Here is a 27,335-nt window from a genome sequence, read left to right as displayed (position 1 = left end):
AGCCCCAAAATGCGATTCTGTGTTGATTTTAGACTACTGAATGGGGTGACCAAGAAGGACTCGCATGAATCCTTGGATTTGGTCTCCTCTCTGGACTTGAGAAGTGGGTACTGGCATTCCCCAAGGGTCCATCTTAGGGCCCCCCCTATTCATTATCTACATGCTCCCCCTAACTCAGATTTTAATAAACAACAACATAAGTTATCATAACTATGCAGACGACACACAGCTATACGTTACAATGTCACCAGGTGACTATGAACCCATTCAAGCGCTGGGTAAATGCTTAGAAGAAATCAATGCATGGATGGGCCAAAATTTTCTTCAGCTGAGTAAAAACAAAACTGAAGTAATAATCTTTGGACCAAAGGAAGAGCGTTTAAAAGTTAGCACACAGATTCAGTTAATACAGCTAGAAACCGCCAGTCAGGCTGGAAACCTGGGTCACCTGATGGACTCAGACCTGAACCTTAAGAGGCACATAAAGGTCTGAAAGTTGTTTATTTTTATATCCATAGTTGTAGTAAAATGTAGTCGGGCTTTCTTTGTCAGGCCTTCTATCACCTGAAGAACATCTCCAGGATTAAAGGACTAATGTCTCAGCACGACCTTGAAAAACTAATTCATGCGTTCATCTTTAGTAGAATTGATTACTGCAACGGTGTCTTCACAGGTCTGCCTAAAATGTCGATCAGACAGCTGCAGTTGATCCAGAACACTGCTGCCCGCGTCCCCACTAGAACTAAGAAAGTGGAGCACATCAGCCCGGTTCTAAAGTCCTTACACTGGCTCCCTGTAGCTCGGAGAATAGACCTTAAAATATTTCTGTCTATAAATCACTGAATGGCTTAGCACCAAAATACATTAGATTAGTTGTGTTTTCAGTCCAATTTTCCTTTCATTTTCTTGTCCATCATTCCATTCTCTTTATTTTATTTTATTGTTTTTAAATTACCTCTGTTGTTTGATTTTATCATTTGATTTGTTTTTCTGTGTCTGTTTCTGTGTTTATTTTCTTTGTGATTGTATTGTAATTGTATGTACAGCGCTTTGAGTGTCTTGTTGCTGAAAAGCACTATATAAATAAACTTACCTTTACCTTTAAATGCAGCAGGTACCAGAGCTGCTCACATTCCAGGCTGGTGCTGAAAGCAGAGGGAACGACGCATTGATCTGCTGGGAATGTCTCTTTGGAAATTTGACCTTGGTCTTATAGGTCCTTTTAGAACCAAGACATTAACACAAAGATACTGCAGTAAAACTAAATCATATAGGAGTTAGGAAAGATGAAAACAATTCCATTTAAATTAAGATTAATTTGCCAAGAAAAACATAACACAACCATGATTTAAGTAAATATAGGACCAAAAAGTCGAAAAATAATGTAGCGCATATTTTCAGCTACTAATCAACATAAAGTCAATGGCAGGTACGACTTCATGACAGAGCTTTGTCGTCAATGATACAGAGAGCTGTACCACACAGGTAAAATCAAATTAAGGATCACTATACAACAAATAAAAACATTTACAATGATATCATGACATAAAACCCCGATAAACCAGAATGGTTTTTAACTAGTTTCCAAAAATATCATTAGAGTTAGTAAAACACAGTCTCAAACTATCACCAAGCTTTGAATCCACTGGCTCCTCTTAGCTTTTAGCCTGGGATGAGGACCAACCAACAGATTCTGAGCAGCAGTTTGGTTACAATATCACACAGATAATCTGGAGCCTGGCCATTTAGAGCTCTGAAGGGGAGCAAACGTTATTTAAAATTAATCCTAATACCTGCTAGGAGCCAGTGTGAAGAACATAAAACCAGTGGGATATGACTTCATTACCATATTTCTTTCTGCTGACACCAAAACAGAACCATCGATGCTGAGCGGTAACTCCTCCCACTGCAGCAGAGGTCTTCTTCAGCAGGTGAATGTGGGAGTGAGGTCTTCCTACCATGAAATCAAATGTTGAAATTATCAGCAATAAAACTCTAACCAATAATCGTGCCACATTTGCCATTTGTGACTTTTATAAACTCAATAAAAACTCCATGTAGAGGTGCAACTTTAACAGTTTTGTAAGGTTTGTCAATGTGGAGTTCAGTGTTTTCTTGCTTCTGAGACAAAAGAAGACAAAAGACAGCTCCTGGTTGGATTAGAACCCAATAAAATATTACGCTGAATGAAGGGTTTATTCCATGTTTTGTCACAGATGGCTGTAAACCGATATAAAAATGATTACAGTTAAAGTTAGCAGAAAATGTGAGCCTCAGAGTGTTTTAAATTGAAATGACTGCATGGCAAAAATAAATGCCTTTGTGCAATAATATGTTTAAGTTATTTAATAAAAGAAACATTCAGTCTATCAAGTATTGTCCAGTGAATACCAGCTGAATATGGCGGTGATATTAGAACAATAGATGAAAGAGTGATTCGAGTACTGGCATTACTGAACAACAAACTCTGCACACATATGGAATAAATTCGCAAAGACGTCTCTTCAACATTTAAGAATTTATTAACAAAAACAATTAATCTCCAAGTTAAAATATTTCAATTAACAAAATACTAGACTAGAACCATTCAACTAAAACTACCAAGCAACATGAAGGAATACAGAAACTAATGAAACTATATTGAAATAAAAAGATAATAAAAATAGGGGACCAATACAATTGATGCAATGATGTCACAATTCAGTATTGATATTTATGTTTAAGAACCAAGATTTATTTTGAGGAATCTGGAAATGAGTTCAAATTAGTTTTAAAAGTAATTAAGGACAACAATTGGTATATGTTCAAACAACCAGTCACAACACAAATCAGACGGTAAGTAGTGCCTGGTTCACACGGCAGGATTTTATGCCGATTTTCACCCCAATCTTCCGACATTCCCAATCATGGTGCTAGCTATTAAGATAATCTTATGAGATAATCCTGCCGTGTGTGGTGGGTTAAGAGTGATCTAGTCTGCTCGGAAGGACGTCAGGACTGCTCCGAATAAAATCAGAGACATTCAACATGTTGGATCGTCTTTTCCAGACTTCCTACTCTGTGGGGTATTCCCTGAGGACATATGAGCACTCAGCCTGTTGAATGTGACGTGTAGCCAATCAGAAAGCGAGGTGAGAGAAACACGGAAAGGAATTACGCTGAACTCACGTTTGATCTCAAGAGGGTTTGTGAAATTTCCAGTCTGAAATCTGAATGTTTGTAAGTGAAATCTGTTCGTGTGTTGTGCTTGCTGTGAAAACCGAACCCGTCAGGTTTTGAAAATCAGCAGACAATTTGAAAATCCTGCCGTGTGAACCAGGCAATAAACATTATAATAAAATATATATTTTTAGAATGATTTCCCAAATTAGAAATCAATAACCTTTTTGAACAACTGATTTTCAATGTTATGTAAGTATTCCTCAGCACATGATTGAACTAAGTTATTAACTCTTAAAATGGTGGCGCAAACCTTTATTTAAAGGTGCCAGGGGGCGCATGGCTATTGGAAAAATGTGGTGGTACCACATCCGGCTTACCGAATCCTAACACAAAGAAAATACATTATTCAACAGTCGTATAAGTTTAACCCATAGGTTAATATTTGTATTAATAGAATTTATTGTTGTATACAAGCTCTGACAGCGCATTAAATGGTAAATGGACTGAACTTATATAGCGCTTTTCCAGTCATACAGACCGCTCAAAGCGCTTTACACTAGAGCCACATTCACCCAATTGCACTCACTAACACGCAGATCGGTAGGCAACTTGAGGTTAAGTGCCTTGCCCAGGGGCACATTGACCTATGGCAGGAGGAAGCTGGAATCGATACCACAACCTTCTGATTGCAAGACGACTACTCTTCCTACTGAGCCACAGTCACCTCCAAGTAAGGAGTGAATGAAACAAGCTCTGTTGCAAACAAAGCTGTCTACTGTGTAGTATTAGCAGAGGTATTAGCATGTTAGCTGCTAGCAGAGACAACCTTTAGCATGTCTTAAGCAAAATTCGAACAAATCTTTAGCAGGTTAGTTCAAGGAGATTAGAGAAAAACACAGATAAAATGGAGCAAAATCCCATTACTGAACCACCATTGTTTAAAGCATATCATTCAAATAAAGTTTGTCAAAAACTAAACACCATAAAATTAACAATATTTAGGTTGTTTTATCCTAAACTAATTTTCTTTGCCCAGACACCACCTCTTATGTGGACCATTCTGATGAGCAGAAGCGAAGAAAGGTCTAAGTCCACCTTTCATCCCCAGCTAGGGCACAACAATGCGAGAGGAATTAGTTAGATCCAAGATGGCGCTATTCATGGCCGTCTCTGTACTTTTTTTTTTTTTTTTTCCTGTATTGGTACTGTACTTTGCAGTTGTACTACAGGTACTTCCAACCAGACAGCAACTCCTAAGAATAAGTCAGTCTTTTTTCCAGTTTCCACCCATCCAGAGTTCTTTTTTTTTTGAGCATCATAATTTTACTGGTGCATCTACATAGAATATCAGCAAAAAGTTATTTTTTAATATGTAGTTGAATTTAAAAAAAAAGAACAAGTGTGTATAATATGGACATTTCACAAGCAGAGTGATGTGTTTCAAGTTACATGTCTGTTAAATTTGTTTTTGTTTGGTTTTTTACCGTGTCCTGTCCGGCAGAGTATCGCTCAGAATTGTTGTCTGAGTGCCAAGAAATTCCCCAACAGATTTACTTTCACAGCTAATGCTTTAAAGCTCTGCTTGATATTTATAAAAGAAACTTTATTATAAACTTCTTTGGGAATATTTCAATTGTTATGGACACGGAGACTGAAATGAAAAGGAAAAAAGAAGCTCAAAAAAGAGAGAGATGGGCAAAAGTGGAGAAAAGGAGTAAAGAGTGGAGGAGAGAAAGAAGAATAAAGAGAATACAAGATTACACCCTGCTTGCTTATACACCTGCAGCTGTTTTTTTTTTTTAACAAAATAGTACACGGTAATTCTGAATGTAAAATGTACTTAGTGAGAGGTGCAGCCCAATATAGAACATCTGTGTATCTGTCAACACCTGAAGCTTAACACCTGTGAGTATGGGTGTGGACGCGCTTTTGTATACAAGGTTTCTCCACAAAAATATGCAATAGCGAGTGTGAGGACAGGCCTGCCCCATGGTCCCTGGAAGGACACTGAGAAGATCCGAGCCACAGACATCTAAAGGCCCCCCAAAGCACAAAAACCTCAGGAGAACCACCGCCAGGACTACCGCAACCCCCCCCAGAGAAGAGCAGTGGAGAGTCCCAGGGGAACCACCCAGCAGCGACAGTGCAGAAGCCCCAGGGAGTCGCAGCGACAAGCCCACAGGCCCCGCCGGCAGCCGTCCACGCCCGAGCAGATCCAGCCATGGACCCAGAGGCCCAAGACCCTGGGACACACCACCCCCCAAGCAGAGGCCCGACAGAGCCCAGGGGGCCAGGCCCCGGCAAGCAGCCACCGGGAGTGAGCCAGCACACACCAAAGCACCGGGCCCCGGACACCGAGAACCACAAGTACACCAGAGGGCAGAGACTCCAACCACCAGCAGGCGGTGTGGTGAGGAGGAAGCTGATCCAGGAGAGGGAGCAGTCCAAGACCCACCTGTCGCAAAAAAAAAAAAGCAGGCACACAGTCACAATCACCCACTCCCACCCTCATGCCTACACATAAAATCACTCACACCCAACGTAAGGATAAACAACAATGGACGTCATACACTCACTCACCGGACCCCCGACCCCGCACCATGACGGGAAAAACTCATCCACCAAGAGGTCCCCGGCCAGCAGCAGGCACCCAGGGCCAGTGACCCCACCACGCCCCCCTCAGCAACAAAAAACACTACATCACTGCCACTGCAATGACCGCCCAGGGAGAAACACTATCCAGCTCCAGCTCCAAGCCCGCCCAACCCCCCCAGAGAGCGCCAGCAGCCCCAGCCCACCAATCCACGAGAGGGATACATGCACCGGCCAGGGGCCTGGGCCATGCAGGCCAACCACTCCAGGCCAAGCACAACCCGCCAGCCACCCCGGTGCAGTCACAAGACATGCTCTGCCGCCCCACCCACCCGGCCGCCAACCGCAGCCCAGCGCCCAACCCCAGGCCAGGACCACAAAAGGAAGCAGTGGAAAAAAGGCCACGTTACTGGGCACCCCACCAACCTCACCCCCAAACCCCGGGGGCGCCCCAGCCCCCGGCCACCCGCACCCCCGCATGGTGCACCACGGCCATGCGGGGGTGCCACCAAGCAGTCCAGGCGGCTAGCCCCTCCATCAAAGCGGGGCCACATCCCAATCAATGCCGGCTAAGACCCCCCTGCCGGAGCCCGGCACCCCCCAGCCGGCAGACCAGGGCCCAAAGCCAGGGGCCGAGAGCCAAGGGAACCCAAGCGATCCCGAGAGAGCCGAAACGCCAGCCCAGCACCAGACAATCCCCAAGACCCGACCCCCAACCCCAGCCCAGACCCGACTAGAGGGCCCACTCCCTCTCCAGGCCTCCGACCACAGATGGGAAATAGCGAACAGGGTGTGAAAAGACCCCAAGCCGGCCTCCGCCAGGTCAAATGTGGTGTTGATGTATGTTGTTGTAGTGTGCATTTAAAAAGAAAAAAAACGGTGGGGAATAGGGTCTGGTCTGCCCCCCCCTAACTCTGAACCCTCAATGTCTACATGCAATTATACCCTTAGAGGTGAGCGGTAAAAATGACTTGCACAAGCATCACAACTTGAGGGTTTAGTTCCTCTGTGAGTTATCATGTGTGGGTTTAAATTGGACTTTTCTTATAATCTTATAACACAAGCATCTCAAACAGAGGGCTTCTCTCGCCTGTGTGGATTCTCATGTGTCTGGTTAAAGCTGACTTCCAGGCAAATCTTTTTCCACAAACATCACAACCAAAGGGTTTGTCTCCTGTGTGAATTCTCATGTGTTTGTCTAATGCTGACATTTGGTAAAATCTCTTTCCACATGCATCACAACTAAAGGGTTTGTCTCCTGTGTGGATTCTCACATGTATGCTTAAATGTGACTTCCAGGCAAATCTTTTTCCACAAACATCACAACTAAAGGGATTCTCTCCTGTGTGGGTTCGCATGTGTCCATCTAAAGCTGACATTTGGTAAAATCTCTTTCCACATGCATCACAACCAAAGGGTTTGTCTCCTGTGTGGATTCTCACGTGTCTGGTTAAAACTGACTTCCAGGCAAATCTTTTTCCACAAACATCACAACTAAAGGGTTTGTCTCCTGTGTGAATTCTCATGTGTTCGTCTAAAGCTGGCGTTTGGTCAAATCTTTTTCCACATTTACCACAACTAAAGGGTTTGTCTCCTGTGTGGATTCTCACGTGTCTGGTTAAAGCTGACTTGCAGGCAAATCTTTTTCCACAAACATCACAATTAAAGGGTTTGTCTCCTGTGTGAATTCTCATGTGTTTGTCTAAATTCGACTTGTAGGCAAATCTGTTTCCACATGCATCACAGCCAAAAGGTTTGTCTCCTGTGTGTGTTCTCATGTGGTTGTTTAAATGTGACTTTTGTTTAAATCTCTTTTCACATGCATCACAACCAAAGGGTTTGTCTCCTGTGTGGATTCTCATGTGTTTGTTTAAATGTGACTTTTGTTTAAATCTCTTTTCACATGCATCACAACCAAAGGGTTTGTCTCCTGTGTGGATTCTTATGTGTTTGTCTAAACTTGACTTCTGGGAAAATCTTTTTCCACATTTACCACAACTGAAGGGTTTGTTTCCTGTGTGGATTCTCACGTGGGTCCTTAAAACTGACTTGCAGGCAAATCTTTTTCCACAAACATCACAACTAAAGGGTTTGTCTCCTGTGTGGATTCTCATGTGTTTGTCTAAACTTGACTTCTGGGAAAACCTTTTTTCACATTTACCACAACTGAAGGGTTTGTTTCCTGTGTGGATTCTCACGTGGGTCCTTAAAACTGACTTGCAGGCAAATTGTTTTCCACAAACATCACAACTAAAGGGTTTGTCTCCTGTGTGGATTCTCATGTGTTTGTCTAAACTTGACTTCTGGGAAAATCGTTTTCCACATTTACCACAACTAAAGGGTTTTTCTCCAGTGTGGATTCTCATGTGAATGTTTAAATCTGACTTGTAGGCAAATCTTTTTCCACAAGTGTTACAACCAATGGATTTCTCCTCTTTGTGGGTTTTTATGTGCTGGTTCAAAGTTGATTTTTGGTAAAAGCTTTTCTGACAAGCATCACAATTAAAGGGTTTGTCTCTTGTGTGGAGTGTCGTGTGTCTTTTTAAATCCTGTTTCCTGTTAAAACCTTTACCACACTCACCACAGTTAAAATTTTTACTACTCGTCTGGACTTTTGTCAGTGAATCTATTATTTTCTTCTCTCTGAAACACGTCTCACTACCAGAACAATCTGAAGACGTTAATCTTGGATGACATGTCATGTGACTATGAAGAGAGCGTCTTTTAGCAAATTTGCCCCCACACTCAGAGCAGCTCAAAGATTTGTTGACAGTGTTTCTGTCTGACCCTGGAGTCCTGCTCTCCTTCCAATCCTCCTCACCTTCTTCTGTTTCAGAATCTGACAATCGTTTAAGCTCAGATTCATGATGCTTCACATCATCATCATCCTCTTCATCATCTTCACTGTCTTCAGTCTCTGAATAGGTGGAAGTGTCTCTATGAGTATTTAGATCTGGGTTCCTGCTGGATACTGATGTCCCACAGTCCTCTTCTTTAATTTCTGCTTTTATCTGGTCAGCTGAGATGCTTCTTGGAAGATCTCTGTCTTCTGTTTGTTGTCGATGAAGCTGAGAGAACAGAGGTTCCTCCTCATCCTCTTCACTCTTCACATGAACAGTTACTGGAAACCTGGTATAATCAGTCTCCTTCTTAACATTCAGTTGTTCTCCATCCTGGCTGGCCCAGATTCTTTCATTTTCCTCCTTTATGTGAAGGAGCTCCAGCTCCTGCTGGTCCATATCAGGACTCTGTTCTTCAGGAGCCTCTTCTTTAACATCTGCAGACATCATTGAAACAATGATAAACAATGTTACAAAGATGATAAAGATTAAAGATTAGAAGTAGAGAAAATAAATCTGATAAATATTATCAGTGAACAGTACAGCAGGTAAAATGAGAGATGCCACAATGTTATTATAACCTTAATGTAAATATTAAAGTTTCGCTCTGTCATGGTATTAATATGAAATTTTAAAGCACTTAGATATCCAGTGATTGAATTGCCTTTCTTTAAAGCTGAAAGAGAATAGTTATTACATTGCTGATAAAAAATACAGTATATTTATAATTTTGTACATAATAATTTATAAGGATTTTCAATTATTTTTACCTTAGTAAATACAATATACAGCAAATCTAAGATGAACCGCAGAAGAGAAACTTTGCTGCTGCATAGTTTAAAAAACAGCTCGTCTCAACTGTCCGGTTTGGATTGGGATCTTGACACAGTTGTGCATCTGTATGTAACGGGTTGTGTTGGTGTGATCGTATAGGTTATGAAAGCAGACAGCTCAGTCAAATGGTTTCTGGGTGTTTATTTCTGTAGAAGAGATTAAAACTCATGAGGACTAAAATAACGAGGCATGTGACGTCGCCCGGTACGGCGGTTCCGGAGTCCCACCCTGGAGCCAGGCCTGGGGTCAGAGAGCTCCTGGTGGCTGGGTTGCTCCTCGCAGGACCCGGCCGGGCCAAGCCCGAAGGAGAGACGCGAGGCAATCCCCCGGTGGGCTCACCACCTGCAGGGGAAACTGTGAGGGACTGGTGCAAAGAGGATTGGGCAGCGGATGAAAGTGGAGACATCGGTGGCCCGATCCCCGGATACTTAGGGTGGCTCTAAGGACGTGGAATGCCACCTCACTGGGGGGGGAAGGAGCCTGAGCTTGTGTGGGAGGTCGAGAGATATCGACTAGAAATAGTCGGGCTCACCTCCACGCACAGCGTGGGCTCTGGAGAGGAGATGGGCTATGGGTTCTCTCTTCTACTATGGAGTGGCTCACGGGGAGAGGCAGCGGGCTGGGGTGGGTTTTCTTGTTGCCCCCCAGCTCAGCCGTCACGCGTTGGGGTTTACCCTAGTGGATGAGAGGGTCGCATCCCTGCGCCGTCGGGTTTGGGACAGGTCTCCCACTGTCATTTCAGCCTACAGGCCGAGCAGTAGTGCGGAGTACCAGGCCTTCTTGGCATCACTGTCGGGGGTGCTGGATAGTGCCCCTCTCGGGGACTCCATTTTGTTATTGGACTTCTGTGCTAGTCACGGATTGTCCATAATGAACACCATGTTCAAACATAAGGGTGTCCATCAGTGCACTTGGCACCAGGACACCCTAGGCAGGAGGTCCATGATCGACTTTGTTGTTGTATCATCAGACCTTCGGCCGCATGTTTTGGACACTCGGGTGAAGAGAGGGGCTGAGCTGTCCACTGATCACCACCTGATGGTGAGTTGGACCCGCTGGAAGAGGAGAAAGCCAGACAGACTTGGCAGGCCCAAACGCATAGTGAGGGTCTGCTGGGAACGTCTGGCAGAGACCTCGGCCAGGGACCTATTTAACTCCCACCTCCGGGAGGGTTTGACCAGATTCCGGGGGATGCTGGAGACATATAGTACGAATGGACAATGTTCTCCGCGTCGATGCTGCTGCCCGTAGCCATAAGGTCCATCCCAGAACCCGGTGGTGGACCGGCAGTAAGGGATGCTGTCAAGTTGAAGAAGGAGTCCTATCGGCTGTGGTTGGCTTGTGGGACTCCTGAGGCAGCTGACAGATACCGTGAGGCCAATTGTGCCGCAGCCTGGGCTGTGGCAGAGGCAAAAACCTGGGCCTGGGAGGAGTTCGGTGAGGCCATGGAGAAGGACTACCAGTTGGCCTCGAAGCGATTCTGGCAAACCGTCCGGCGCCTCGGGAGGGGGAAGCAGTGCTTCGCCAACACTGTTTACAGTGGGGGTGGGAGACTGCTGACCTCGACTGGGGACATTATCGGGCAGTGGAAGGAATACTTGAAGGATCTCCTCAATCCTGCCATCACGCATTCCCTGATAGAAACTGAGGCTAGGGACTTGGGGTCGGACTCTTTCATCACCCATGCTGAAGTCACCGAGGTGGTTAAAAAGCTCCGCAGTGACAGGGCTTCGGGGGTGGATGAGATCCGCCCTGACTACCTCAAGTCTCTGGATGTTGTAGGGCTGTCATGGCTGACACGCCTCTTCAACATTGTGTGCGTGGCGGTCAAGGACAGTGCCATTGGACTGGCAGACTGGGGTGGTGGTCCCCCTTCATAAGAAGGGTGACCAGAGTGTGTTCCAACTACAGGGGGATCACACTCCTCAGCCTCCCAGGTAAGGCCTACGCCAGGGTATTGGAGAGGAGAGTCCGGCCGATAGTCGAAACTCTGTTTCAGGAGGAGCAGTGTGGTTTCCCACAAATCCCACTAATCTTAAATGTCCCCCCATGTTCCCAAAAGTGTAGAAAAGACTGTCGCTGCTGCCAACTCTGTGAACCTTCTGATAAACAACAACTCCTGAGTCACTACACGAGTCTCTCTCTGATGTGTACACATTCTCAGCATCTGACATGTCATCAGTTTGGGAGTTTATGGTGTGACCTGTACAGCATCCCTCCGAATACAGGTCTACTTGTTTCCCCCAGACTGGGGTTGGGAAGAGTTATTTACAGAGCAGTTCAGTTTGGTGTGGACAGGGGAAAAACAGGCAAATAACAGTCTCTCAGACATGCAGTGCGAATAATTAGTGTGACTTAATTCATTACAGACTTTGCAACCTGTCTCTCTGGTGCGTCGCTAATGACGTGCACCCCAGAACTTCCCACGCCGAGTAGGATAATAGGTGTGGCGCTGCTGCATTCTCTCCATCATCTGCTGAAACATGTCAACCTTGCGAGTGAGGAGTCTCTCCTCTGAATGTTGAAGATTTTGTATCACAACTGGTACGGAGTCTCAGTTTCCAGCATCATGGGGGCCACCCTGACAGGAGACAGATGCTGGAGAGGTGCACGAAAGTTGATTTACATGGCATTGAGATTGGAGAAAGGAGGGTGAAGGAAATTAGCTAGGAGGTGGACACCGACAGTAAGGGATGCTGTCAAGCTGAAGAAGGAGTCCTATCGGCTGTAGTTGGCTTGTGGGACTCCTGAGGCGGCTGACGGGTACCGTGAGGCTAAGCGGCCCGGGCTGTGGCAGAGGCAACAACTTGGGTCTGGGAGGAGTTCGGTGAGGTCATGGAGAAGGACTGCTAGCTGGCCTCGAAGTGATTCTGGCAAACCGTCCGGCGCCTCAGGAGGGGGAAGCCGTGCTTCGACAACACTGTTTACAGTGGGGGTGGGAGGCTGCTGACCTCGACTGGGGACATTATCAGGTGGTGGAAGGAGTACTTCGAGGATCTCCTCAATCCTGCCATCACTCATTCCCTGGTGGAAACAGAGGCTGGGTTCGCAGGGTCAGACTCTTTCATCACCCAGGCTCAAGTCACCGAGGTGGTTAAAAAGCTCTGCGGTGGAAGGGCTTCTGGCCTGTATGAGATCCGCCCCGAGTACCTCAAGTCTCTGGATGTTGTGGGGCTGTCATGGTTGACAGCCCCATATTGTGTGTTGGTCAGGGACAGTGTGTCTGGACTGGCAGACTGGGGTGGTGGTCCCCCTTCATAACCGGAGGGTGTGTTCCAACTACAGGGGGATCACACTCCTCAGCCTCCATAGTAAGGCCTATGCCAGGGTATTGGAGAGGAGAGTCCGACCGATAGTCGAATCCCGGCTTCAGGAGGAGCAGTGTGGTTTTCGTCCCGTCCGTGGAACACTTGACCAGCTCTATACCCTCTACAGGGTACTCGAGGGTTCATGGGAGTTTGCCTAACCGGTCCACATGTGTTTTGTGGACCTGGAGAAGGCATGTCCCTCGTGATGCCCTGTGGGGTTGCTCCAGCAGTATGGAATCGGGGGCCCTTTATAGGGACCCTCCAGTCACTGTATATTTACGGGACTTCACCGGGACCTGTTCCCGGTGCATGTTGGACTCTGGCAGGGCTCCCCTTTGTAACCGGTCCTGTTCATAACTTTCTATAAACTCTTGTATTGTTGTTGCCTTCAGCCCCCTTGGGAACTCTGAGGACGCGTATATGTTGTTTCGCCTTGAGCGGCCTCCAGATCGGTGAACTGAGCTTGAACTTTTTCCTGCAGCAGCAGCGAGCGTGCTACTGCCTCTATTCTCTCCATGTTAAGGTCCTCCATGTCCACGACCCTCTGTGATTTCTTTCATCTCGGCAACCATTTTGTTTAGCTTTCCACCCATCTCTTGTCGAAAATCCTCCCAGTTCTTTTCTCAGTAGGTCCATAGTTTTGGTAAAATCTTTCTATACCTCCGCCCATGATACCTGTCTGTAAACGCAATGATGCTAGCCTGAATAGCCTCCATGAACTCGTGCTCAGACTTGTTGCTAGTGTTGCTGTCTTCATCCAACGTTTCGTGTTGTAGTTCTGTGGTTTGTTGCAATTTCCTTCTAGTCTTTCTCTCCATTCCACATCCTATAGTACAAACCAACTTTTGTCAATTTTAAACTTATAATTTGTTAAGGGAAGATCGACCCTCTAGGTGCTTTTAGCGTATAGAGCCGTTAAACTCAGTACCATATGGAAATCGCTGCCCACGTTTTCACACACTAGAACGTACTGATAAAATCAGATGAGAAATCTAAACATTTTTGTTCACTTTTAAGTAAAAACTTTTATACATTTATACGCTTGTTTGTCCTGAATGAAATGCAGTGAATCATGACATTTCTGTACCGTTACTAAGTTACTGTTAGAAGTTAAGTAGTTTTACATAAATACAGTATAAATGCTTAATAAGATTGTTGTGGAAAATTATTTTCTTTTTAATACTCTGAACTTCCCTTTACCTCTCTCCTCTCTGACCTCTGTGTTTTGTTTCCCTAGAGGAGCTGGTCTGTAAATTCATTATCAGGAGGTTTATGGTTAACACTCCCTGAAATGTATGCTTCAAGGGATGGTAGATGGGTGCCCTCTTAAATAACCTTGTTACCTCTGACCCGGGGAGGGTCTGGGGATCATAATTCTAAAACTCTTTTAAGTTGAGGTAACACCCACATACTGTTTAAATACTGTCTGTAAACTCTTGTTCTGGGCTCTGCTTCACTGACTAAACTCAGTGACAGTCGTCAAACGCTGAAATGCCTTTGAATAAATTTATAAAGACAAAGTCCGGTCTTTCTATTGTTAATGAGCTGATTTCTCTCCTAGTTTGATAAGAAAATCCATAACAAGATCATTTTAATTTTGCTTATTAAATGAAAAACAGGCACATTGTGTTCCATCACAGGATTAGTTGTGCTGGCCCAGATATGTACTGTATGTACAGGGGTTGGACAATGAAACTGAAACACCTGTCATATTAGTGTGGGAGGTTTCATGGCTAAATTGGACCAGCCTGGTAGCCAGTCTTCATTGATTGCACATTGCACCAGTAAGAGCAGAGTGTGAAGGTTCAATTAGCAGGGTAAGAGCACAGTTTTACTCAAAATATTGAAATGCACACAACATTATGGGTGACATACCAGAGTTCAAAAGAGGACAAATTGTTGGTGCACGTCTTGCTGGCGCATCTGTGACCAAGACAGCAAGTCTATGTGATGTATCAAGAGCCACGGTATCCAGGGTAATGTCAGCATACCACCAAGAAGGACGAACCACATCCAACAGGATTAATTGTGGACTCAAGAGGAAGTTGTCTGAAAGGGATGTTCGGGTGCTAACCCGGATTGTATCCAAAAAACATAAAACCACGGCTGCCCAAATCACGGCAGAATTAAATGTGCACCTCAACTCTCCTGTTTCCACCAGAACTGTCCGTCAGGAGCTCCACAGGGTCAATATACACGGCCGGGCTGCTATAGCCAAACCTTTGGTCACTCATGCCAATGCCAAACATCGGTTTCAATGATGCAAGGAGCGCAAATCTTGGGCTGTGGACAATGTGAAACATGTATTGTTCTCTGATGAGTCCACCTTTACTGTTTTCCCCACATCCAGGAGAGTTACGGTGTGGAGAAGCCCCAAAGAAGCGTACCACCCAGACTGTTGCATGCCCAGAGTGAAGCATGGGGGTGAATCAGTGATGGTTTGGGCTGCCATATCATGGCATTCCCTTGGCCCAATACTTGTGCTAGATGGGCGCGTCACTGCCAAGGACTACCGAACCATTCTTGAGGACCATGTGCATCCAATGGTCAAACATTGTATCCTGAAGGCGGTGCCGTGTATCAGGATGACAATGCACCAATACACACAGCAAGACTGGTGAAAGATTGGTTTGATGAATATGAAAGTGAAGTTGAACATCTCCCATGGCCTGCACAGTCACCAGATCTAAATATTATTGAGCCACTTTGGGGTGTTTTGGAGGAGCGAGTCAGGAAATGTTTTCCTCCACCAGTATCACGTAGTGACCTGGCCACTATCCTGCAAGAAGAATGGCTTAAAATCCCTCTGACCACTGTGCAGGACTTGTATATGTCATTCCCAAGACGAATTGACGCTCTATTGGCCGCAAAAGGAGGCCCTACACCATACTAATAAATTATTGTGGTCTAAAACCAGGTGTTTCAGTTTCATTGTCCATCCCCTGTATATATGTATCATTCATTTAATAAAGTCAACTCTGAAACCAGGGAAACGTCTCATTTCTTCCTCCTTTTTGTGAAGCTAATCTACTTTAGATCATAAAAGACAACCAGATGCACCAGACTGTTAGCTGCCAGACAGGAGACACACACACAAACAAATCCTTACTCTTGATAGGAGCTGCAGTTAATGGAAACATGGTATCAGTCTCCTCCTTCACAGTGAGCTGCTCTCCTTCCTGACTGGTCCAGAGTTCCTCCTGTTCCTCCTTTATCTGGAGGGACTCTGGCTCCTGCTGATCCACATCAGGACTCTGTTCTTCAGGAGCCTCTTCTTTAACATCTGCTGGCAGCACTGAAACACATTACATGCATTATGAACAACTTTAACTTCATGTTTCTAAGCTGGTAAAGATTCACATTAGAGAAAAACATCTGATCAGCAGTTTAGAGAAAACTGAACCTCAAGAACTGACAGTTTAGGTCATGTGCAGAATCTCATATTTAACCCCTGAATTAAATCACTATTATATAAAACATAATTGCCTGAGTTTTGCTGTGAAGCAGATGGTTTGTGAAGTAGAGATTGTTCATTCGAATATAGCACAGACAGCTGATATAACAACATTTAGATATTTAGTACAGTGATAAGAAAGAGGAGACCTAATTTAGTATAAATCAACCACTAGATTGCAGCAACTTGTTCCCTAAACAATTCTTGGTATGTGAGAAATACGCATCAGGTGACATTAGTAGACAGTGTCTGAGGGAAATGCATCAAAACCCATCAGATCTATTCTGAGTTAATAATGAAAGCTACAACTCATTTATAAATTAAGTATCACGTTTATATCAATGAACGTTATTATTCAATGAAGGGAACACGTGTTAGTTCAGTTGTTTCACACTTTTTTGTTCAGTATATAATTCCACGAGTGTTAATTTATAGTTTTGATGCCTTCAGTGTGAAGCTACAATATTCATAGTCATAAAAATACAGAAAACTCTTTGAATGAGAAGGTGTGTCCAAACCTTTGGTCTGTACTGTAACTCAAAGGAAATCAAACTTCTGTGAAATCAAACTGTCCACTTAGGAAGCAACACTGATTGACAATCAATTTCACAGCAGTTGTGCAAATGAAACAGACAACAGGGGGAAATCTTTGGCGATTAGCAAGACACACTCAATAAAGGAGTGGTTCTGCAGGTGGGGACCACAGACCACGTCTCAGTACCGATGCTTTCTGGCTGATGTTTTGGTCACTTTTGAATGTTGGTGCTGCTTTCACACTTGTGGTACCATGTGTTATGGAAATGTTTGTGCCTTGCTTGATTTGCTCTTTGATACTCTACAGGAACTGACAAAAGTATTAGAACCCTCAGTGTTGTTCCATTCCTCTTTGTTTAGTCTTAGAGTAATGGTTTCTCAGCCTTCTGCTTGCAGCTGTGTGAGATAATATGTACGCCACACTGTTAAGGTTATGTCTAGGACAACAGGTCTCATGAGAGTCACCTTGAAAACTGTTGTAGCTTCTAGGAGAACTTTTACTTTGTCTGGTCAGAATGATTTGGCAGCACTACTGAGCACATCTTCAATGCTGTAAAATCCTTCTCTCTTGCAAGATTAAAATAAAGCTGATTCTGAGTGACAATCATCAGTCTCTGGATACAAATTTTTCTACAACAATTTGGCGTCACGAACAGGATTCCTCAACTGATTTACTCTGGGGACATTGACGAAGAAGTGCCAGGCACCAGCCTTGGAAGAGATTCCTTGCCTTTACCCCGCTTAGTGTTGCAGGGATGGAGGACTTCTGCGTCGAGGTTCCTGGGAGACTCAGCACTGGAATCCAGAAAGAACCTAATTTTTCCCAGAGATGGTGAAGTCCTGAATCAGCACAATTTAATAATTATTATCATTAGGTTATATTAGGAACAGAAAACAAATTATAACCTAAGGCCTATAAATTAAATTGCAAAATATAAAAAATAGAGAAAAAAATAATAAAAGGGTTAATAATAATGAGGACTTCTTAAATTTTAATTAAAGGTTAAAACTAACAGTTTTCTACTGGGGACAAAGGGGATCTGGGATTTTTCCCTACTTGGACCAGGAGCGAGGTGTACGGACCTTGCTGGCGCGGTTGATGCCACGCTGCGTGTGGGTGACCAGTAATTCACCAGTAGAGACCCCTCCCTGTACGAGCAAGGCTCCCCTAACCAGTAAGTTGGGGGGAAGGCGATTAGGTGCCAGAAAGCTCTAAACTCTTGTGGAGACGTCTGCAGGTTTTAAAGGAATATTCCCCCATTTACCAGTAAGTAAAGGGTGTGGCAAGGCTGTCAAGTATGGGACAGCGGTTCAGTTCTAAGGGATTACCTCCTCCTCTCCAGGGAGAAACGGTTGATTTTATGGTAAAAAAAAATATGGTCCACAAAGCACTAAGTGCATAAATAAATGGGTTAAAGAATTTAACTTTCCGGCAGGGGGTTCATGCAATCTTACAGTTTTACAGAGGGTTGAAGAAGCTATAAAAGAAAAGGAGGAAAAATTAGAGGGACAAAAAAAAAAAAAATAGATCAAAAAGATTACCAGGCTATGAAAAAATATAAAGCATAGTTAAAATGTTGGAAAGATGAAGCTGAGTGACGCCAAAAGAAAAAAACCTCTAAATTGACGCCAGGGAATCAGGATAACAGTAAAGACATAAAAATAAAAGCTCTATCTCTTTACCTGTTCTTACCAACTTTGGTCCTAATACTGATGCAAACATACACAAAATAACCCCACCCCTTATAATCCAACTGTAAAATCTGACACTTCTGTTCATTCTTCTCTTGTTTCTCACTCTGTATACCCTGATCTACGAGCTTTGACGACTCTGGCGGCTGTGGTGGACCACGATCTGGACCCATATGTTTACCGACCCATCAAAAACAACCTGACAGCTCCTCCTCTGCAGCAGCGACCTCCAGACCTCCAGCTGCAGAGCCAGCCACATCTGCAGCCTCGCAGCAACAGCAGTCACTGAAGGTGGAAGATAGCTCTAACACCACATCTGCACAGCTGCACAGCTCCTCAGATCGTTCTGATTCACGGCCAGGTACGAGCTCTAGCCCCCCGTCTTCTCATACCAGACTGAAGGCTCAGGGACACACTCTCACTGCACCTATGGTGGAAGTAATGGGTCCAAATGGACCTAACCTGGTTTTCCGGTCCTGCACTTCTCATGACATCGAGGAGTGCGCAAAACTTCTCCCTGACCTATCTCAGTCAGGTGAAGTTTTTTCCACCAGTTTCTCTGATTTTTGCAAGGAATATCGTCCTACTGGTGCTGAAATACACAGAATCCTGACACATAAAATAACTGCGTCTGACATCGCAAAAATCCATAACAAGCTCCCTGTTCCAAAACTACGTCTGAAACATGAGGATTAGGATCATGTTTCAAATATGGAATACAGGAATGTCGTTGATGTCCTGGCGGTTCCCATAAAGACAGAGTTTCCCCGAAAGATCAATATGACTATCATCTATGCCTGCAAGCAGAAAGGTGATGAAGACACTAACGATTTCATCACCAGAGTGATCGAAGCAGTGACCAAGTACAGTGGGATAGAAACGCCCACAGAAGTGAGTACAGAAGCAGGGGTCTGGGAGACACTTGTTTGTGATGCAGTCATAAAAGGAATGCTTCCACATTCAGCACAACATCTTAAGGAGGCATATGTGTGCTGGGCGGATCATCCTCACCTTGCTGATGTTCGCAGACATGCCAAACATGCTCAACTCATGTTTGAAGAATGCCAGCGGAGTAAAAAAGAAGCCTCTGACAAAGAACTGCATCTAGCCACAATTACGATGTACCAAAATGTCGGAAGAAATAGGGATGGAATATATCGACGAAAGCAAGGCCAACGGAGAGGTCCGGGAAGACGTTTTTGTGATCCAGACACCTGTTTCAAGTGTGGAAGAAGGGGACATTGGAGGGAGCAATGTCCCTACCCAGCTGAGGCTGCATCTTACCAGGCTGATTGACTAACCGAGGCAGAGGAGGGCAAGCACAACCCTAGTCCTAACCCTAACCCTAACCCTAACCAATACACACAGCAAGACTGGTGAAAGATTGGTTTGATGAACATGAAAGTGAAGTTGAACATCTCCCATGGTCTGCACAGTCACCAGATCTAAATATTATTGAGCCACTTTGGGGTGTTTTGGAGGAGCGAGTCAGGAAACGTTTTCCTCCACCAGTATCACGTAGTGACCTGGCCACTATCCTGCAAGAAGAATGGCTTAAAATCCCTCTGACCACTGTGCAGGACTTGTATATGTCATTCCCAAGACGAATTGATGCTGTATTGGCCACAAAAGGAGGCCCTACACCATACTAATAAATTATTGTGGTCTAAAACCAGGTGTTTCAGTTTCATTGTCCAACCCCTGTATGTATATATATATATATATAGACGCTCAATCCACTTTTCCTTCTCTTCCTGTTTCACGCAATGAAGAGCTGCTTTGCAATGACTGTGATGACTTGACTAAAGTGCATCATGCTATTGCTGTTTTGGAAAAGAAATTTGAGAGAAAATATATACCAACTTATGCTCATTTTACCTCAGAGGCATATAAAGCTTTCCCAATGTTTGATCTTATAGTCTCAGGAAAGAAAATATCATTTATGGTAGACTCAGGAGCAACTTCTTCTGTTGTTAAGGCAGAGGAATTTTCAACACCCCCAAAACTCAGCGGAAATCATGTTTTTTCTATGTCAGCATCGGGGCAGACGACAAGGGAACATGTGACAAAGCCCATCACATGTGTAACACCTGATGGGTTTACTTTCAAACATTGTTTCCTCTTATCATCATTGTGTCCTGTAAATTTGATGGGTAGAGATTTGATGTGCAAGCTAGGGATCATTCTAATGTCCACCCCAGAGGGGGTACGGGTCTCTACTCAGGCTGACACAGTGTTTACTGCAGTAAAGTTCAGTCTACAAGCATTAAACTATGTTTAACTATGTTCAATGCAAAATTCATTGTGTTCACAGCAGTTGCTGAAGGAGGTTAGATCAGTTGTTAATCCCTCCTGTGATTTTATGCAAGCTGTTGATTTAAACTGTATTGCACATATGTTGTTGGGTCCTAACAAAGAATATGAGAAAGCTTGGTTTCACATTACTTGTGAAAAACTAACCACATCTATACTGTATTGGAATGCTAATACAGCCGCGCTTCCTGTTTGTCTGAACTCACACCAGCTGCAGCTTTTCAAAACAAGAGACACTGTCCCACACATCGCTTTGGTAAAATCTGTAACACAAAAGTGGACAGATGTGAACTATTTTGTGTTGCAGTGTGAAAACGTATCTGATTGGACTGTGGTACCAACAAATTCTAATCTTATGTTTAGGGTGTATTCACAGTTGCCACTTTTGGTCCGCTTTAAACGGACCAGAGTTTGTTTCCCCCGTTGATCTTTAATTCTGCTTGGTAGTTTAGTTGGATTGTTTTAGCAAAGTAAAGAGTTTGTTGATTAAAATATGTTTGACTTTGAGTTGACTTATTTTTGTTAATAAATTCTTGTATTTTAAGAAATTGTGTGAATTCATTCCATATATGTGCAGAGTTTATGCTGTTCAATAATGTCAGAGCTCGTCTCACACCTTTCTATTTTGTCCTAAAACCATCACTTTACTGGGCTGGTATTCACAGGACAACCCTTAACAGACCCAAATATTATTTGATAAAATATGAATATTCAATAATATTCACAGATTAATAATCACAACAATTATGATTAAGTATTAGAAGTATTAGAACCCCTCGGTGTTGTTCCATTCTTCTCTTATTTAGTCTTAGCGTAATGGTTTCTCAGCCTTCTGCATGCAGCTGTGTGAGATAACATGTATGCCACACTGTTAAGATTATGTCTAGGACAAGTGTGAGACCCTCTCTCTGGGTCTCATGAGAATTACCTTGAAAACTGTTGTAGCTTATCAGGAGAACCTTTGCTTTGTCTGGTCAGAATGATTTGGCAGCACTACTGAGCGCATCTCCAATGCTGTAAAATCCTCTCTTGCAAGATTAAAATAAAGCTGATTCATCAGTCTCTGGATACGAATTTTTCAACAACAACCACCCAGATCTGTTGACACCTGTACAGAGGATTCTCTCTCGCTGTCATCTGTCATTCTATTTATGCCTCCTTTTGGCCAAAGTGACAACAGACGTTTTTGCATCCCAGTTGACACCTACGTTTCAAACGTGCTAAATCCACACTCAAAAAATGCGTCCGAAAACCATTTCAGGCTTTGAAAATCCCATTGCGGGTGATAAGGGATGACATTTGCATATCCATTAATTTGCGTGTTGTTTTGCATATTCACGAAGGCAGACGCCCTAAAAACTTTGTGGGCTCAGTTCAGCTGATTTTGCACGCACAATCTGATTACCACCTCGTTTGTAGATCAGCTTTGCCGACGCAAACAGGTTTGCGTGCGGTTTTGTACACGCAAATCTTTTGAAGGTCAGGCCCCCAGACTCTTAACTTGAGTGGATGAAGTCTGGGTGGAGATGTGTTGTCGATGGTGAGGGTGAAAGTGGAAGGATTTGAGAGGATAGATTTGGTCCCAATGTGGATCATTTCTGTTTTGTTGCTGTTGAGTTTAAGAAAATTAGATGAGAACCAGGCTTTCAAATCCTGTAAACAGTCACAAAGGGAATTAGGTGGGATGGTAGAGAATGGTTTGGTGGAGAGTTAGAGCTGGGTATCATCAGCATAACTGCTGAATTTAAGGAGCAAATGACCAAGAGAGAGGAGGTAAATTATAAATAAAATTGGGCCAAGGACAGAGCCCTGAGGAACACCAGAGGAGAGTGGAGATAGCTGGGATTTGGCAGATTTCAACTGAATGAATTTTGAGCGGTCAGTGAGGTAAGATTTAAACCAATCCAGGGGTGTGTCTTATATTCCAATACATTGCAGCTGCTTGAGTAGATGTAATATCAATATGAAAGAATGAGTGTTTTCACAGTCCAGACTGCTAATGTGGCTGTTTTTTTATTTAATTCAGTCAAAATTCATTAATTTATAAGTTAATACATTTTTAGCTTACTTTAAATGTCTCTAAATAAATGACTGTGTTGTAATATAACATTGATATTTTAACATATCCATTGATGGATTAACTACTTATCATATAAGTAGCATTAAACATCTTCCTCAAACATTGAAACTGAAACAACATGAGATGTTTGTCCAAAACTCCTGCAGCTGTAATCATTCCCAACAAACAGATCTTTGTGCTTCCAGCGGCTCCCATACCGCTCCTCTACCGTAATACACCATGGATGGACGCATCTGATTTCTACCGTCAGCGATCGTCGGCTCACTTCACCGCAGTTAGATGATCCTCTGTCGTTTCAAACTCTAATATTTCTGAGCTGGGCTCCAGAAGCTCCTGCTGATGTTTCACTATCCTAACAACGAGTTCTAATTCAGAGGAATAATCCACCAGCAGACTGAAAACGGCTCCTAAACTTTAACTACCATCCACACAGTTGGCATGAAGAAGGAAACATCCAAACCTAATCTGGGCTGGAAAACATCATCCATCATCTGGTGTCTCTTCCTCTGCTGCGTCCTGCCGCTGTTTGAGCTCCTGCTTCCCTCCAGTTTCTTTGACCAGATGTTCCTCAAGCTGCTGGACTTCTTTCCAGAGTTCATCAACTGCTGCTGCTGCAGCTCTCTTACAGCTTTATCAACACTCCCGCTTCTGGGCTGCTGACGAACAGGGAACAAAGGATGAAGAACCCGGAAGAGATCCGCGTGTTTGGGAAGAGGGGGCGGGGCCAGCGGAACCGGAAATCACGACCATATTTTTATTGTTATTATGTATTACTGTTGCACGTGTGTTTTTACAGTTGTTGACAAACACGATGTTTCAAAGTGAATATTTCAAAATACGGATGAAATGTGTTGAGACAAGGTAACAATTAAAACGTCGAGCAATGAGCCAGGAGGCCCCAAAGAATGAAAAACATTTGAACATTAGAACAAACTTCCAAGGAAACACAAATATTTCTAGTTCTACCTGCCTTCTTGTTCCAACAGGTTTGGATATCATTTACATTTAGGTCAGAATCCTTGTAGACTGCAATAAAGGGAGATTTTAGTCTAGAAAAGTTGCATTTGTGTAAAATAATGGATTAGTGATTAATTCTCAAAATTTCTGATCATATTTAGGAACATAAAATGTTCAAATATCAGAAAAACAAACATTACCCACCTTCTCCAGGATAAATCAGGAAATATATCCTTCCAAACCTTTTTGATTTCTAAGCAACACAGAGAACGATGAGGTTCACAGAGCTGTGGGTTATATCAGCATCTTTACATCACTGGAGGAAATGTTTGAGTTTAATCTGTGTTAAATTTGAAGAAATACTCCTCATTGTTTATTAGTTATGACCCCAACCTCCCTACAACGCCTGGTCATGCTCCTGATGAGACGGTGGATGGTCTCCTGAGGGATCTCCTCCCAGACCTGGACTAAAGCATCCGCCAACTCCTGGACAGTCTGTGGTGCAACGTGACGTTGGTGGATGGAGCGAGACATGATGTCCCAGATGTGCTCAATCGGATTCAGGTCTGGGGAACGGGCGGGCCAGTCCATAGCTTCAATGTCTTCATCTTGCAGGAACTGCAGACACACTCCAGCCACATGAGGTCTAGCATTGTCCAGCATTAGGAGGAACCCAGGACCAACCGCACCAGCATATGGCCTCACAAGGGGTCTGAGGATCTCATCTCGGTACCTAATGGCAGTCAGGTTACCTCTGGTGAGCACACGGAAAGAAATGCCACCCCACACCATTGCTGACCTACTGCCAAACCGGTCATGCTGAAGGATGTTGCAAGCAGCAGATCTCTCTCCAAGGTGTCTCCAGACTCTGTCACGTCTGTCACATGTGCTCAGTGTGAACCTGCTTTCATCTGTGAAGAGCACAGGGCACCAGTGGCGAATTTGCCAATCCTGGTGTTCTCTGGCAAATGCCAAGCGTCCTGCAAGGTGTTTGGCTGTGAGCACAACCCACATTTGTGGACGTGCGGCCCTCATACCATCTTCATGTGCCATCCTGGATGAGCTGCACTCCCTGAGCCACTTGTGTGGGTTGTAGAGTCCGTCTCATGCTACCACGAGTGTGAAATCACCACCAACATTCAAAAGAGACCAAAACATCAGCCAGAAAGCATCGGTACTGAGAAGTGGTCTGTGGTCCCCACCTGCAGAACCACTCCTTTATTGAGTGTCTTGCTAATCACCAAAGATTTCCCCCTGTTTTCTATTTCATTTGAACAACATGATGTGAAATTGATTGTCAATCAGTGTTGCTTCCTAAGTGGACAGTTTGATTTCACAGAAGTTTGATTTACTTGGAGTTATATTGTGTTGTTTAAGTCTCCCCTTTATTTTTTTGGAGCACTGTGTAATTATATATATATATATATATATATATATATATATATATATATATATATATATATATATATATATATATATATATAATTACAGTCCAAAGACATGCCTGTTAGGTTAATTGGTCACTCTAAATTGACCTTAGGTGTATGAATGAGTGTGTGCATGGTTGTTTGTGTGTTGCCCTGCGATGGACTGGCGAACTGTCCAGGGTGTACTCCGCCTCTCGCCCATAGACTGCTGGAGATAGGCACCAGCTCCCCCGTGACCCACTATGGAATAAGCAGTAGAAAATGACTGACTGACTGACTATATATATATATATATATATATATAGTGTGGGAGGTTTCATGGCTAAATTGGACCAGCCTGGTAGCCAGTCTTCATTGATTGCACATTGCACCAGTAAGAGCAGAGTGTGAAGGTTCAATTAGCAGGGTAAGAGCACAGTTTTGCTCAAAATATTGAAATGCACACAACATTATAGGTGACATACCAGAGTTCAAAAGAGGACACATTGTTGGTGCACGTCTTGCTGGCGCATCTGTGACCAAGACAGCAAGTCTTTGTGATGTATCAAGAGCCACGGTATCCATGGTAATGTCAGCATACCACCAAGAAGGATGAACCACATCCAACAGGATTAACTGTGGACGCAAGAGGAAGCTGTCTGAAAGGGATGTTCTGTTGCTAACCCGGATTGTATCCAAAAAACATAAAACCACGGCTGCCCAAATATAGTACAATAATCTAAACACTACATAGCAAGAAAATGTAAATGAGGTGAAACAGTATCTGCTGTATTGTTCATGATGATGTCAGAAGCCTGAATAGTCATCTCCAACATCTGTGGAGAAGTTCTCTGGTGCTGCTATCTCCTCTCTAGCTTCTGAATGCAGCAGGAACCAGAGCTGCTCACATTCCAGGCTGGTGCTGAAAGCAGAGGGAACGACGCATTGATCTGCTGGGAATATCTGTTGGTTCCCACCTTGATCCAGGACCAAATCTACCTTTAACACTCCTCTCTTCTCCTCCACCAGCTGTGCCAACATCGGGCTCTCCTTTGTCCAGTTCAGTTATTTGCATCTTTTTTTTTGGTTGTTTTATTAAATCAAACCTCTTTATACAAGAAGATCACAGTAAAATGCTGACAGCAGGGTGTCCACTTTAATATGAAATAGATGACGTAGGAAAACAACCAGCATGACGAGTAAACATAAGAATAGGCATATAAAAAATAATGAGTTTGTAAATAAGCTACATCAAACAATTTGATGCCATGAATCTGGTTCATGATGAAACTGAATCTAGTTTAAATTCTATGCTTGGTAAATTTCTCTCCATTGATTTCTAGGAGCACATTTGTTTTATTTTTTATTTTTTGCCTATGGTAACAACCAATCACAGCTCTTAGAAGACAGCATCACACCTAGCAACGGAGTCAACCACACCTCCTCACTAAGATTGGAATCTCTGTCAGTTCCTCACTCAGAGTCGCTCTCCGCAGCGAAATGAATCACTCTGAAGCTAGTCACACTGATGAACTAATGCTTCAGCCCTATAGACAATAGCACAAGCAGCCGTCCTTTTAAGAAAAGAACTGCTGATTAATAATCAAATCAAATTGAAGCTGCAGCACCATGAACAGTGGGAAGAATAGAGGTCAGATTCACAGTAGACTGTAAAACCGCAGACTAATAAAATATTCCCATTGATGCTGTGGAAAAGCAAAAACATGAAAAGCAGCACAACCAGAGGTTACACAGTAACACATGGAAACACCAGGTTCAAAGATTAAGGGAAATTACGTATTAATAAAGAGGTCACATTGGACTAGGAGTCAATCTGATGTACTATGGACAGGGTTCCAAGCACAAGTCAGGTTCACAATAGACTGGAAACTGCCACATAATAGGCAAGAAAACCTTACGCTGCAGAAAAAAGTGACTAGTTTAGGTCAAACACATGTCTGACTTGGAGACAAATTAACATTTCAGCACCACGGAGAGTGGCAAAACACACTTCACATTCACAGGAGACTGGAAAGCAGCTTGTTGATAAAGACGTCACACTCATGCTGCTGAACCATGGACAGATACAACTCAAGTCAAGTCAAGTTTATTTAATTAGCGCTTTTCAGCAACAAGACACTCGAAGCGCTGTACATGAGGAAA

At 43.7% G+C, this 27,335-nt stretch overlaps 2 protein-coding genes across 8 annotated transcripts in view; one reads left to right on the top strand and one right to left on the bottom strand.

Annotated features, from left to right (window-relative positions):
- The window catches only part of LOC124861426 (gastrula zinc finger protein XlCGF57.1-like), a 1,067,819-nt gene that overhangs the window by 181,398 nt on the left and 859,086 nt on the right, over positions 1–27,335 (top strand). The window lies entirely within an intron of this gene.
- On the bottom strand, positions 1,782–23,571 carry LOC124861427 (zinc finger protein 271-like). 2 transcript variants are annotated; one of them, XM_047355205.1, is made up of 4 exons: positions 23,270–23,565; positions 15,846–16,031; positions 8,576–9,031; positions 1,782–1,954 (listed from the first exon to the last, which is right to left on the bottom strand). In XM_047355205.1, the coding sequence occupies exons 1-4, from the start codon at positions 23,406–23,408 to the stop codon at positions 1,797–1,799; spliced, it is 939 nt and encodes a 312-aa protein (XP_047211161.1). In that variant the 5' UTR covers positions 23,409–23,565; the 3' UTR covers positions 1,782–1,796. The 2 variants fall into 2 exon arrangements, with proteins under 2 accessions (XP_047211161.1, XP_047211160.1); XM_047355204.1 differs by lacking the exon at positions 1,782–1,954 and having other exon boundaries at positions 6,577–9,031; positions 23,270–23,571.

This window comes from Girardinichthys multiradiatus, chromosome 24 (assembly GCF_021462225.1).
Source record: "Girardinichthys multiradiatus isolate DD_20200921_A chromosome 24, DD_fGirMul_XY1, whole genome shotgun sequence".
Lineage (NCBI taxonomy): Eukaryota > Metazoa > Chordata > Actinopteri > Cyprinodontiformes > Goodeidae > Girardinichthys > Girardinichthys multiradiatus.
The sequence above is the reverse complement of the archived record's forward strand: the minus strand, read 5'-3'. Positions and strand labels throughout refer to the sequence as shown.

Coding starts and splice junctions, on each gene's coding strand:
- LOC124861427 (XM_047355204.1), bottom strand. CDS start 23,408: ATGAACTCTGGAAAGAAGTCCAGCAGCTTGAGGAACATCTGGTCAAAG. Junction 16,032..23,269: donor TGTTTTCCAGCCCAGATTAG/GTTTGGATGTTT, acceptor AATGTGTTTCAG/TGCTGCCAGCAGATGTTAAA. Junction 9,032..15,845: donor AACTGCAGCTCCTATCAAGA/GTAAGGATTTGT, acceptor TGATGTCTGCAG/ATGTTAAAGAAGAGGCTCCT.